Here is a 15456-nt window from a genome sequence, read left to right as displayed (position 1 = left end):
CTAATCGGTTGGCTGTCTGAATTTGGTTCCATGAAGAGTTCGTAGAGAAATAAAATAAAAAAGATAACGCTAAACAAATACACAGTCGATAGAAAAGATTTCCAAAAATAACAAATTCAACACTGGGGCCACCCAACCAAGCGTACTGTATATTAATACAGTAGGCAACAGGAAACAATAATAATAAAAAAATAGTTATTAGAGAGATAAAAATTGCGGTATTGACACACTATTAGTATGCCTACATTGATTTTACTAATAGACGATGGCGGAATCTTATTTTGTTTTTAAGTAAACAGTAAATCTTTGTTTATTCATTGTTCTGTAGCTGTACCTACATGTATGAATGAAAAAACCTATTTTGATAATTTAGAGTGAGAATGAAAAATATAATTTTTCCACTAAATTAATGTTGTACAGTAGATAATAAGTATATTATATTTTCGGTCATTTGATTTTTTCTATGTCGATTTTGCTGACTTTAATTGTAAAAAAGTCCATTTGGCCGACTCAGGTATTTAGGGGGTCAAGTTGCTCCTCAGTTTTGCATGTATTAAGATTTCAAATGCATGTATTCGTCATTATAGTATATCAGTGTACCGGTGTAAAAGGTACACCGATCACTATATACAGGTCTGTGCCATAATTATTCTCGCTATACACAAGTTGCCAGTCTACAATTATTGCATACGGGTCTATTTCTTATATCCGTTGTTCGTTTTTCAAGCTCAAGATGGGATCCAAATAGCAGGGAATAAATTTATTATTATTATTTTTTGTACTCGACCCCGAATCCACTATCCGGCCGTGAGATAATAGATAACGGATACAACATTCGGGTCGGCCAATGATAACAAATAATTGGCGGAGGGCCACGTCTTGCATAGGCGTTATTGACTGATCGGACCGAGCCTATATTATTATTATGTTATTCTTATGTGATATAATAAAAAATATTTCATTCACACGTCTGGTGGCGATACCCTTGGGGACTTCCGAATATAAAACATAATGTATACATAAACCCGATCGTCGTCGGCATGATAGTGTTTTATTGCTAGTCGTATGTGTAAAATACAGTACATATCATATTATTATTATGTAGTACTTAATAAATATTATAAAATCCAGAATAGGCGGCAGCAGCCCATGGATATAATACTATTATATACATATTATACAATGCGGTCGAACCGGTTAGCCGTTTAACCGATAAAACGTATGTACAAGATTTTGTTCATTCATTCTATGCAGTTTAATATTATATATACTATTATCATTATTACTTTCATCGTACATCAGAAAACACAATTATCGCTCAAAAACACTTGAAGACAAAAAATAATAATAATAAGGCGCACAAATATACCATATGATATATTATAATATATACTGTTGTATGTATTGTCACTGTATGATATTCGGATTCAGTTGTAAGAGACGAATCATGGATTTTGCGATATTACACAGGTTCTAAATCATTACTGTATAGTGTACTTATACCTCAATGCATTACATACATTTTATCGCACGGTTTCCTCGATTCATTGTCTGGTGGCAGTGGTGGCGTGGGCGCCATGCCGGTTCCGCAACAATGATAAGAATGAATAAATAAACGATTTCCACCGTGAAATTGCCAGTTTTTTTCCAACTTAATAAAAATGTGTTTTTACCAAATCAGTTGCTATGTTTATGTATAATATACAACATCTTTCTATTCCTTTTTTGGAATAGAAAGATGTTGTATATTATACATTTTTTACATACCAAATATATAAAATACTGATCATAATATGAAAAGCACAACTTATATTTTATTAGTATGAATAAATAGTAAATCAAACAAATATAATATCAAAACAGTGTTTACAATTATTATAAAAAATAGACAATCAGTAATAATAAGAAAACGATACAATGAAAATGTAATAATGGATACGAGTTACACTATAAAAACAAACAAATAATACATTTTTGAAGTTGAAACAAACATTTCAGAAAGAATGTTTGTTCGTATTATAAGTTTAAACAATTAAAGAAAATGTAAAAATTAAATGGGTTGATTAATAAAAAAAAATATATATAGTGGTTAAACCCGGCACTGTCTTTTAGGCACCCCCTTTTAATAGCGATTGGTGCGGTGATTTACCACTACCCTTGATATGGGACCCCCGATGCAATTTTACCAATATTAATGATTGCATGTCTATGGTAAACATCTGCTTGATGCTATAACAAGCGTTCATGTAAAATAATATTGACCATATCAACAGATAGTTATCAAGAGACCTAGATTACAATTTTGTAAATTTATTTATAAGCGTGTAGGGCAACCACCGGAAGGCAAGACTAAACCTACAACTTAATGGGTAAAGTAACCTAGTATATTGTATTATTATTATTATTATTATATTTGCATTTTTATAGTGGTGTACTGTACTTGTTATGTTAGCAATCATCATGATGATATAGAAGCTTGGATATAGCAGTGTGAGTATATACATGGAATAAAAAACAGTTGGAAATACTAAATGAGTAGTTATTCCAACTCTAAATTTTATGGTGTCCTATTTATATTTTTTCCGCGTATACCAGCTAAAACAACGTTAAAACTATATTTTTAAGTGTATACCAGCTAAAACAACGTTAAAACTATATTTTTAAGTGTTTTAGAAAATATGTTCGGTTGTTAATAAATAACGTTTTCGATTAGATTATAAGTCTATAGAATGAACCTAATAAAATAAAACCATACTAAACATTACACAAATAAACACATTAAATATTATAATGTATGTGTAATATTGAATTTACGAGCCCGTGTAATGGAGAATCGTGTTAAACATACAATATTATAGCATAACTTATAACTACGATTGCGTCTTGCGACACGCATACATAATATATTTGTCCAATAAAATATGAAAATATATTTACACGAAACAAAATATTATTATATTTTATAAATAACCATATAAAATCGACTAAGTATACACGCGAGTAATCGAACTCACTAAACATGTATGCTATTGTTATGATCATCGATAATTAAGAATTAAAATAAATTATAATTGGATATAACAATAAAAAATACTTTTAAAACCGACGTAACTGTATTGGCTTAAGTTATCTGATAATACTTGACGTTTCAGGTACATTTATTTAAATGTTACTAATTTAATAGCTGTAAAAAAATGTATTGTAATTTTTTTTCGTTAATCTACTTGTTCATTTTCTCATTTTCAAATATTCTGATTTTTTACTAGTCTATTTTAATTTAAAGCCCAAAGTGTATATATATATAATTTATAAATCCGTATTTGGTTTTACGTACAACGATCAAATATACGGGGGATAGTTTACTATTTTGGTAATATACTTTAAATGGTTGAAAAAAGAGCGTCTGGTAAGGAAATCAATAATTATTCTACAACCCGTTTACCAGTAATACAACGCCAGTGTCTGACGCCGCAGAACCGAAATTGGTCACGGACGATACCGGCATGTTTATATTGTTTTCTTATTGGTAATTTCGAAGGAAAAAAATATACTAATAATGAAAAAAAAAAAACGTGTTTTTGATGTGAAATATATTATGCGACAATGATAATAATAATATAATGTGTACAAATGTCGGTGTGGGGCGAATGCGGTATGTGAAACGTTTTGCCCCTTTCACGCAACAGTCACGGTACGTTGGTCCGGATGACAGGTCGCCTCTTCCTTCCTCCCCACGTCCACCAATAGCCGCCGGTAACGCCACCGGGGCAAACAAATTATCCTTGTTTTCACACCGGTCCTCTCTCCGACTGCTACTACTGTTTTTTTTGTCTGTCTGTTTCGTACCCTCCTCGTATCCCTTTTCCCTATTTTTTATTTTTACGTTCTATCCCACCATTTAAACAATATGGCCGTCATTGTCTTGGTGGAACACTGCAAGGACGACGCCCATCACATGCTCTCTAGAGTCTATGTACCGGAACCACGCATACACGAATACTTAACAACGGTGCGGCGTTGTCAAAATGCATATAATACAATAAAATAGTGTATGTACACAACGACCAATAAAATCCAATTTGAAATAGGCTGCCTTCGCGGTTCACAATTTTTCTTCACATGGTAAAAAAGTTGATTTTGTCGGCAAATTCATTATATTTTTATGATAATAGTTGATAAAAACGATAAATCGACCAATCGGTGAACAGATGACGTTAAGAAGGCACTATCAGTCTAAAATCTGATTAAACAAAATCATCAAAATTGGTTTAAGCTGCTGATGTATCTATTCTTAATGATTTGTTATGTAATATTAATATATTTATTTATGATAAACAGTAAATTAAAATTTATAACCGAATCAAATGGCATGTACGCTGTACCTATAATTGAATACAATAATAATGTAAATGTAAATTTAAAATTAAATAGTCAAACATGTTTATCATCTTAAGATTCTGCCGTAGAACAAAAATACACAAACCCCTAACAATACTGACTTTTAATTATAGATGAGTTATTTTATTATTATTAAAATTGTGTAAGAGCATTAAAGTGTTTGTAATGTTAATAAAATATTTAATTATTTATATTTTGTAAACAATATTAAATGTAAGAAATTAAATCTTTAGATAACATAAAATATTAAAAATTTTCTGCAAACTGAGAGCATAAACGACACAATAAAATACGAGAGTGCGCCTTCTCTTGCGCCTTTTCTATTAACATTATTGTTAAAATATAGTACATTTTTTATAAAAAAAGTATTTTTTCCAATTGCTTTTCCTCGCTTAGTCATTACATGCGCACTGATTGTCAGACACTATATTCGATTAATATGGTGATTAAATGAGGTAGTTTAAAAAAATAAATACATTTCGTGCTAAACTAAAAAATGACTGTTAAATTATTGTTTTAGAGGGTATATCATATCATTGGCATCGATCTCGAAAATACTGAAATAATACGGGATGTTTTACTTATCATGTTTACCTGGAAATAAGATTGTGTCGAATTCTATAATATGTATAATACATTTAAATATGTATGTCATAGATGTCAGATCAACTATTCGGTCATGTCCCGACTGTCCGCTGAAAAATATTCCGTTATACCGATTTATTTTATTATATTTTACTGCGACCTCTTGAAACGTGCTAAACTGTTCCCCCAAAAACTGCAAATAGCAAATATGCCCACATATAATATATGCAGTATGACATTATTATATTACACTACAATGATGATAATAATAACAATGTAATACGTTAGACGATTATGCGAAAAACCCCAATATATGACGGTGGGCCGTGCTGTACAAGTCATCTCTAGAGACCGTCTCTATAATATTATGTGCATTGCATATTGGGCGTACGCGAGCAAGGATTTTCTATTAAATTAAACCGTACCCTGCTCGTCGAGAGGGGGTGTGTGTGTTTTGCCAAAAACGATTGTGTGTAATAATAATAATAAGTTTTTATTTTTTTGCGACCTCACCGCGTATTACCGTTGCGTCGTCATTGTGTGTTTGTGTGTATATTATATACATATAAGATGCGTGTACACGTCGGGTTGTACATTATATAGGTACCACGAGGGGGTGGTGGGCAGGGGGGCGTGCTTATTGTTATTATTATATGTGTCGGCGACGGTGTATTAAAAACCCATATAAACGCGCGCGCGGCCGTGACATCAGCTGCTCTGGACGATCGTCGAGTGGCTTTTTGACTTTTTCCAAATACCGAAGTGACAAAAAAAAATAAAAAGTGATATTACCGAGAACCCTCAAGGTATATAATAATAATAATATAAAAAAAAAGACACGGCCGTTACAAATAGCATGTGACAATGGCAGAGAAGCCGCTGCACCCGCCAGAGTTTGCCTTTTATTTGCTTGTATATGTGTATTTTGGCATACGCCCGGTCTATTGAGAGCAGCAGATGGCATTATTGACTGACGCCGCGGTCCGTGGAGGCGGTGGCGTTTACTTGTTATTATTATATTATACGTTCTATATTATCGGTAAGTACTGCCGGTGGTTTTGTCGTGTATATAAATATACGTTCGAATAATAATAATAATAATAATATGAGTTTGAAAGGAAAGAAAGTCAAAGACCCGGAATAATTATTGTTATAACCGCGACCAGTTTATGTATACCGGACGGTAAGACCGAGCCGGCGATGACAACAAAATGAGTTATTACACTAAAGATGCTTGAGTGTTATAATGGCCACCAACACCGTTAGGTGTAATATGTTTAATGTTCCGTTAATATTAAAGTCTACGGTTTGTAAGGATTAGAATAATGTAGGTAACCAACAAATTATTGCTACGCTATGGTAATATTAACATATTATTATATCAATTGTATAATTAAAATCATATATTTTGTTAATTATATTTTAAATTAAAACTCGACGAGTATTATAAATTCGGTGTTTATTTCTTTAATAAGTTCAGTAAAATTGTCCACTACTTACTTAATTATAGCGAAATCACCTACCCCATTTTATTAAGTTGACGGTTGCGCAGTAGTCAATAAAAATGTTGAACAAGAGTATTATAATAATAATTGTATAATAAGTAAAAGAATATAATATTTTGAATAATTTATAAAATATTTTTCAGAGACTTTAACGACCATGCGGGCGTTCTATTTAATGCGTTCAATATTTATGTTTGTAAAAATAATGAAAATATATAGTATTTTTCAATAAGCTACTTAGTTGCTCGCTTTTGCTAGTTCCAGAAGATAACAACTAAAAGGTACAGTTAAAACATACACAAACGCAAGTCCATGTAGACCTAAAGCGTAGAGAGTAGTGACAGTTCTGCAATTTATTCATATTGATAAAAACCTATGGGAAGGAAGCAATAACAATAATATATTGTTTGTGCGTAACGGTAATATTTAAATATTTTTTTTTACCGGTGCAAAAAATTCATGTTAGAATATTATTATATACCTATCAGGAACGTACCTTAACGAATTGCAGTTCGTACAAGTCTCGAAAGTGTAGACTTTTGTTCTCGCACAAACTGTCTTCGGCCGTCAAATGTCTCGCTTTGTCGACGGTTTTCTCCTGCAAAAAATCATATTCAAAATTAATACCGGTCGAATATTAAGCCGCGAACCCATACAATATGTACAAAATATAGACACCTAGTTTATATGGTTTGTAAATACACGTGGGTATACATATAAATCACTACAAGCGAAGGCATTAATATTTCAGCCAAAAATAGACATTGCGATTGGCTTGAAGTGCACAAATGGGCTGCTCGAACGCGCTAACGAACGATTGACATCTTTACATAGGATTCCACAGTGTATTTTTTCGGCAGCCCTTTCACTAAATTGATCATCACAAGACTTTCCAAAGAACCGATTACCAATGGACAACGCGGTTTTCTTTTTGTCGAACCCATATTGATTTTGGCATGTTTATAATACATTTTTAAAACTTTTAATGATAAGATGTTAAAAATTTGACAATTAAACAAAACCTAAATACATTCAAGGATTGCAAACATTTCCAAGTAAAAATGTATTATAACACATGTTGGTTTAAATGGTAAATATTATGATATTCTGATATCTCAACTGACTTTGAACTTGTAAAAAAAAAAAACGTTAACGTTACTGAAACATTTTAGAGTTTTAGTTTTAGGCGTTGTGTTTTCTAGATCCCAAACGCGATGCACATTGTGCCTATTGGTTATTGTAAATATATTATAATCCGTTTTTTGTTTCGTGTATGTTAGTTGTTAAACTTAAAAATTAAAATCGGACATGCAGACGTACAAATAATGGCTTCTGGCGTTTGTATGTGTCGCGCAGACAGCAGTCATCGAGTACATACAGACCCACGAGCATTCGACGTTGTTAAGGATTTAAATTCAATTAAATTATTATTATACAACACTGCGGCTCGGTAGACGGTAAAATAGGGAGGTATTCCAATGTACTTCTATTTTGCAGACAAACGGGAAATTCAAAAATCGAAAGAAAGAGAAAGATAAATATATATATATATATATATTATAGATTTATACGTATAAAAATAAAATCGTCGGCAAGATGTAAGTGGAGGATGTGGGCAATATTTCGTCGAAGACACGGCTGAGGTATACAAGAGTGGACAACCGGTACCATATATTCCGAGCACAGCATGACTTATTAGCGTATACTTTGAATATTTTTTTAAATATACAATTTTTATTACTCTTAATATTTTTTTTTAATATATATATATATCGTGTACACACACAAACTACTACTTCTTATTTCGTTTCGCCCGATACCTCTTCGCCGCCGGGTTTGAAAAGAAAAAAAGCCGCAATGCAACCGTGCTGTGGTCGGCGTGAGGTGACATCGATAAATAAAATCCACACACACACCGGTTCGCCCAGTAAATAATATTAATAACGTCGCGGACACAGTCCGGGTGAATTGGACCTGGTGAACACAACCTATTATATTATACGTATACAGGGTGTTTAATAGCGATTTATACAACAACTATACTGACTACACATACAAACGACTTCTATTTTCTCGTGTACGCATATTATTATGATTAATAGGACATAAACATAAAAAAAAAAAAAAAAAATAGCTACCGCGTTCTCTTGATGAAAGCAACAATAATAATAATATGTATATTAGACAATTATAGATTTCATATTCTAGACCTCTATAACTTCTGAGGAAACGCTATAAAGCATATACATTTAAATGTCCCCGGATGAGTTTCAGAGAAATGAATAGTTTATGAAAATCATAAATTTAAGCGAATTGCGTGATGGGCGGAACTCGTGGGGGTTATGATATTCAGTAATTGAAACGACCCTTATTTGAGAGACCGCAGGAAAAGGGTGTTTCTCTTATCTGATGAAAAAAAAAATTAAAAACTATATTTTGAGTCCTTCAAAAAAAAAAAATCATCACTTAATGTCGTTAAATCGCTCAAACAGCTGCGCGTAGAGATCAATTCATGATAGGAAATAACAATAATAAAATGGTTATTGGTATTTTTTAAATACTTCATATGGTTTACTCAAAAAACTGAGTTTTACCTAAATTAAGTATAGGGTTACATAAGTAGACGCAACAATCAAATCAATTCAAACTTTTAAATTATTTTCAGAATTGAATGTTAATATTATACTTGTGTATTATGGAGATATAAATCTTTGCTTTAACCATCTATAATTTAAATTGAATCCGTGTCGTGCAACTAAGGAGTCACTAATTAATCGTTTAAAGGGAGTGAACAATACAAGTGTATGTACTTGGCACGTACACGCCGCTTATAAATACAACCCTAATTAAAATTTTTTTGTTAAAGGGATTGTAAATTTTACAGAGCTTACATAATTTAAACAGTGAAATTATGTAATTGTTATGAAAAACATTTTTTTTTTTTTTTAATAGTATATATTTATCGTAATGGCACCGGGATATTGGGAAGATAACGAGAAATGTCATTAGTTTCCTTATTTCCCGGTACTATTAGTGTAATAGTAATTATACTTAAATTTTCATTATTTTTTTTCTGTTTTTTTGTTTGAAGAGATGAGGTCTAATAACAGTAAATATTTGCAGTGTCCGTCCGTCCGTCAGCGATACGGTGTACACACAATAGACATTACCGCCCGACCAACACCTAAAGGTACGAGTAGGTATTGTATGTGCCACGCACGCGACTTAGGTCGAAACTCTTGACGGGGGTGTGCTCGCTATATATACCATATATATGTATATATACAATGAGTAATAGTCGCTGTGGCGGCATGTGTGTAAAACGGGAGTCGTACACACGTAGCCTAATAAAATATGCGGCACATAAAGAAGAGAATAATATAATATTATAAATATCGTTGGTCGGAGAAGGGGAGGGGGTTGCTGCTGTTTTTAAAACGCCTCTGCGACCAACTACACGACGGGCCGACGTGTTAAAGTTATGTGTAATATATAATAATATACGTGTACATACGTATATATCTTGTGTGTAACATGGATGGCTATGTTGGCTGTTTGTAAAACACGATAATAATAAATTCCCTCTCCCCCCTATCGCTATCTCTGTGTACCTTTACTGCAGACAAGGCGGCGGCAACCGCAGAATCTGTGGCTTTGGGTCCATTCATTATTATATTTATATATATATATTGTATTGGTATATGTGTGAGTAAATATATGTGAAAAGACAATATATAATATCAACCACCAGAGAGAATTTTAACATCTGCCCTTCAACAACATACATACACACACACACACAGACACTCCACGGTCCATTGAACAACCGTGGCACCCTGTATATACGTATAAGTGTGCGTTTTATTGTTGGAGAGAGAGGAGACATGGGGACTTATCAACCGGAATAATATACTGTACATATTATTATATTATATGCGACGACGATGGGGCTTAACTTGTGAAACCGAGTCAATGAAACTGTAATAAAAACACACACGCGCCGCCCGCCGTTGGGAGTTTTAGGGAGGAAAGGGGTCACTTCATATTAGTATTATAAATATTATAAAAGCGAAAGCAACAAATCAGTTTTCTGTGTGGATAATGTGCGTTTTACACGGATAATCGCTGGAATATCCTTTTTATTCGTCTAATAAACTCGACGTTTAAAGAGGATTCGTAAGAAATTCAATTCCAACGAGTTACAACATTGTAAATTATTGTTATCTTGTATTACACCCTTAGGTCAGCAGACGTGAGAGACCTTAGACCTACGCCTTCGCTAAAGCGTTCAAAACCGTATTAGACTTCTCATTACCTTGAATTTGATCGATTATATTATATTGTGTACACAGAAATAATATTGTCAAAAAATAGTTGCTTAAAAGCTTTAAATTTTAATTGCTGAAATTAAAATACTCAACCACGCAGAGGTAACTAATTTGAGAGTTAGATCAATTTTACATAAACTAATGAGTGACAGATAAGTGGACTGAAAAAACCACTTAAATTATTAACAGAAATATTATAACATACTTTTTAGAACACACAGATCTACTGACCTCCAAAAAGTACTTAACTAAAAAAAAGAGAAGCAAAAAAGTTTCTTAGTTTTTAACTGATTGTTATTGGGAAGTATACAATTGTAATAAAACAAAAATAAACAAACTAAATTAATATATATCGCTATAAAACATGTCACTGGCTTTATTATTTGTCCAAAGGCACTAACATTTGGGGAGAAATATTATTTTAGTGGTAGAGAAATTTAATTTTCACCTACTTACTTACTTGCATGAGATTCGAAAACAAAATATGAATACAATAGGTAAGTGATTTTTTTTATAAAAATATTATTACAAGTATCAAGTTGTCTATATATAAAACTATACATATATATAACGTAAATATTTATAAGTGTTGCGTATAAAGCATAATCCGTGGTAGTAGTAGTAGTAGTAGTAGTAGTAGTAATACTCTGTAGTAGAATTCTAGTCTTCGGTAAAGATCACACATAAATATAATTGTTTCCGAACGACCTATCTGTGTTTATATTGTATGTTTGTATTTATATATACGTATGGTATACTTATAATATTTACTGTTAACACGCATGTACGGTGTATTATTATATGGAATAAAACCTTTTCATCAGCGGAGGAGGAGGAGAAGGAAGGGCAAAGATGCTATGCCGCAAATGGAAAATTAATGAACACTCGACAGACTAAATAATAATAAATATATTTTATTTATAAGCCGGAAATTTTTGGTTTATGCCCCCGTGGACAACAAAACGTCGACCACACACACCCGCCATAATATTATAGCAAGTGTGCCCTGTATGCATGGTACAATACTGATGCAATGCATAATGACCGGGTCCAGTGAAGCTTGTTCATAAGTCTATAATAATGTAATACAAACGCGATACACCATAATAAAAATAATTATCTCAACAGGCGCCTTTTGGCCGAACCAAGTGCAGACTTAATGGCGCGTAACCTAAGTTAACCGTAGAAAAGTAATTTAAGTAAAACATATTTACCAATAGTGTACATACGAAATAAAACCTTGCCACTTTCCATTACAACGTTCATTAAAAATAATCCGTTAATAGTAATATTGTAAAAGCATAAATTAGCACATATTTTATATTAAACCACACGTATAATAGGTATTATAATATACCTATATTATGTATTATTTAATTATATTTACCTCACATAGTAGCTGGTGTACGTTAATTTGGATATAATAATAATAATAATAATGTATAATTACTTAAAATGGGCACGACCGGTGGCGTTTGCAAGAATTTTGTATTGGGGGGGGGGGGAGATGTCATAAACCAGTACAACGAAAATGTACACAACAAAAACAAGTAACAACTACATAAATTTTCTGATTACCCCCAACTTCATATGAATGGGCTATAACCACGGTTAGAGTGTAATTGTGGTTAATGTGATTGGTATCACTTATCAGTATATTATCACCACAGCATTTATTATCGATGATAAATTTTGTTTTCAACGGGTACGTACAGATGTCAAATGACATATTATGTCGATAAACTTCAATGTTGATTTCAAGTTGATAAACTGCTATGTTTAAAGTATAAAGAAATAAAGACCAATAGGAGGAGGGATTATATCCCCATCATCCCTCCCCTATGCACGCCACTGGACACGACACTTTCAAACCGCTCTACTTTGATTATAATATTAATGTATTAAAAAAATCCAATTTAATATCGGTTATTAATTAATTTAGTAAAATAATTATATGATATTAAAGTATAATATAATATCAATAAAAAGGAATGCAAATAGTAAAGAGCGTCTAGAATTTTCAATTGGTCGTCTGATAAAAAAATTAACAACTATTTATAAAGAACTCCTTAAGTGTTTAAATTATAGCAGCTATTAGCGTTAAATTAAAATTCGGCAAACAACTGTCTATACCAATCCCCTCAATAAATCCCCTCAATAGAAGGTGTGCCGTCCTTTATTGATATCAATATTAGTAGTCTATATATATATATATATATATATAAATTCACCAATGTACATTATTTTTATTATAAATATATCAATTTAATTTTTTTTTATCATGATTTTTTTTTGACTATGAAAATTATAATATAATAATTAGATAATTTTTAATGTGACAGTTTACATATTTCAACTGACGAGTTAAGCTAATTTGTACAGTTCTTCCGGTTTATTTGTAAATATTTACAAATTACGGATAACATGAAATACCAATATTTTTAGTTGTTTTAATTTTTAAACCAAGTAATTTTTAGACCATTTCCTTAGACCCTTGGCACTTGCAGTTGTCGCGGCAATTGGTTTTAATTTTCAGAACATATTCTTAATGATTAATCTAAATATTCTGTCGCCCCGCCTATACCTTAACAAGTGGTTCGGACCGTTTAAACATCTGAATTAGTTATAATTATTGGAATTAAAAATTGTAGGTAAACATTTGTCGAACCAGTTCACTGTAAATCAGTTTTACCTAATTCGTATTAAGACCAAATCAGAGAGTTATAACAACGTGTAATCGATAATACTGTTATAACCTAATTAGGCTAAATATATTGCAAGATATCTGAATTTAACATGCAATTTAATATACATAGTACTATATGAATTTGTATTAATAACGTGTAAACTAATTAAATAAAGCAAAAATGAATAAATATAATTAAGATATTCTACACTTAACATTTATATGCAGCCGTTAATTCTCATTGACTCAATGCGAAATAATTTAATCCGAAATTATGAAGCGTTTAAGTCTGTTTTTAATGAGCGAATTAATTTGCAATTGTATGTAAACGTGTTATAGCGAATTTAGTTTAATTGGTAAAAACAAACATGTAAACTTAGGGTTATCCCTTAATTTAGCATTATATCTTTAAAGATACATCGATTTTATATATAACTTATGATATGGCTCATGATGCCGAATAAGATAAATAAATAAAAAACTTCTTTTTTTTTTTTTTTAGTTAATGTATTAACAAGGAAGTAAGCGCTTATAAACGATACATTTTATTAAAAATGGTTCTTCAATAAAGAGATAATAGAAATAAATTATTACCAAGTTTACATTCACGGCAAATTTAATTTAGGTAATGTGCATTTAACTAACCTATTTTCACATTGCAGTTTATATGCAAGTATTAACAACACATAAATTAATTAAATACAATTTAAATTAATATTAATATTAAAATTCAAATATCAATAAACAATTCCAATTAGGGAAAGCTGAATATATTTTACTTTAAAATTTACATTTTCACTAGGTAAAAATTAATCCAATTAAATGGATTGCAATTATTTGATATTTTTGATCAAGAAACAGTGGCGTAATTACTGTGCGAGTAGCAGGGTCAGTTGCCACTTGCGTTTATTTTAGGTGGCATCTGTACGGTATACCATAGGTATATTACAGTGAGAGTAAAAGCCCTTCGGCTGGCGGCACCGACTCTGTAGTTATGCCACTGGCCACTGTAGGTATAGATGATAATGAATATTATGTTACTGCATAGTTTTACCTTTACGTTTTTCATGAACGACGCTGGTAACCCATACGTTTCGAAACGGTTTTCTTGGATCATATCGAGCTGCCGGCGGTCGTGATCCAATAAAATATATTATATAATATATACTATTGGTGGGTATATTTACAGTGGCGGCTGCTGCTTAATCCCGGCGAAATCAGCGTGAGCCGGCCAAGTAAAGGCCGTTCAATACGATCGTAACCGAATCATGTCGCGATATGAAAACCGAACACGGAATAAAATAAAAACAGATTTGAATAATACGCGGGCACACTTACTGCTTGTACGACGTTACGGTATGATTTTTTATCAATTAAAACTATTATTATTAATATTCAGTACCTATAAAAAAAAAATATACATATATATATATATATATATTTTATGAACGGCAACCAACAGTGTCGGCGGCGCACCGTTTACAGATGAGCCGTTCGGCGCGCGCGGAGGGATCCAAACTGACACCGAACAGATGACCACTAGTGGGCCTCGGATGCGATGTGTGGTACGCGGCTATGGATTCTGCGACGGAGGGGCCCGCGTGCCCATTGGTCGTTTGGGCGTGGCCTTGTCGCAACGGTACAACGGATCCGCCCACCCCGTGAAGAACGACCGCTGTGTGTTTAGCGACACACGGGACGTACACGTGTATAATATAATGCAATATGTATAATAATATTACGCATATAATATCTATATGTATTATTAAAATATACACTGCTAACATCCACAGTGTATAGAACCTATACAAAAAAAAATTGTAATAATAATAATAAAAAAACTTCGTCTGTCGTACTAGGTTAGTTATAGTACTATAATATTGTGTTAATATACTGTATACATAGACACACACCACCTTTTATTTCTCCATCCGTCCGTCAAATTTTCCCTTAT

General features: G+C 32.2%; 1 protein-coding gene across 2 annotated transcripts in view; it reads right to left on the bottom strand.

The window, feature by feature from the left end:
• LOC126840589 (LIM/homeobox protein Awh) overlaps nt 1-14913 on the bottom strand; it is a 36806-nt gene extending 21893 nt beyond the window's left edge. The window contains exons 1-2 of one of the 2 annotated variants that reach the window (XM_050576440.1): nt 14557-14913; nt 6985-7086 (exon numbers count right to left, since the gene is read on the bottom strand). In XM_050576440.1, the coding sequence (XP_050432397.1) occupies nt 6985-7086; nt 14557-14619 (165 nt within the window). In that variant the 5' untranslated portion in view covers nt 14620-14913. The remainder of the gene's footprint in view (nt 1-6984; nt 7087-14556) is intronic. The other variant, XM_050576441.1, reaches the window with a different exon arrangement.
• Between the last annotated feature and the right edge of the window lie 543 nt (nt 14914-15456).

The sequence above is a fragment of the Adelges cooleyi genome, unplaced genomic scaffold, assembly GCF_023614345.1.
Source record: "Adelges cooleyi isolate 19-005CV unplaced genomic scaffold, UGA_ACOO_1.1 ACOO_flye_CR_arks_rails_tigmint_CR_PRNA_376, whole genome shotgun sequence".
NCBI lineage: Eukaryota > Metazoa > Arthropoda > Insecta > Hemiptera > Adelgidae > Adelges > Adelges cooleyi.
The sequence above is the reverse complement of the archived record's forward strand: the minus strand, read 5'-3'. Positions and strand labels throughout refer to the sequence as shown.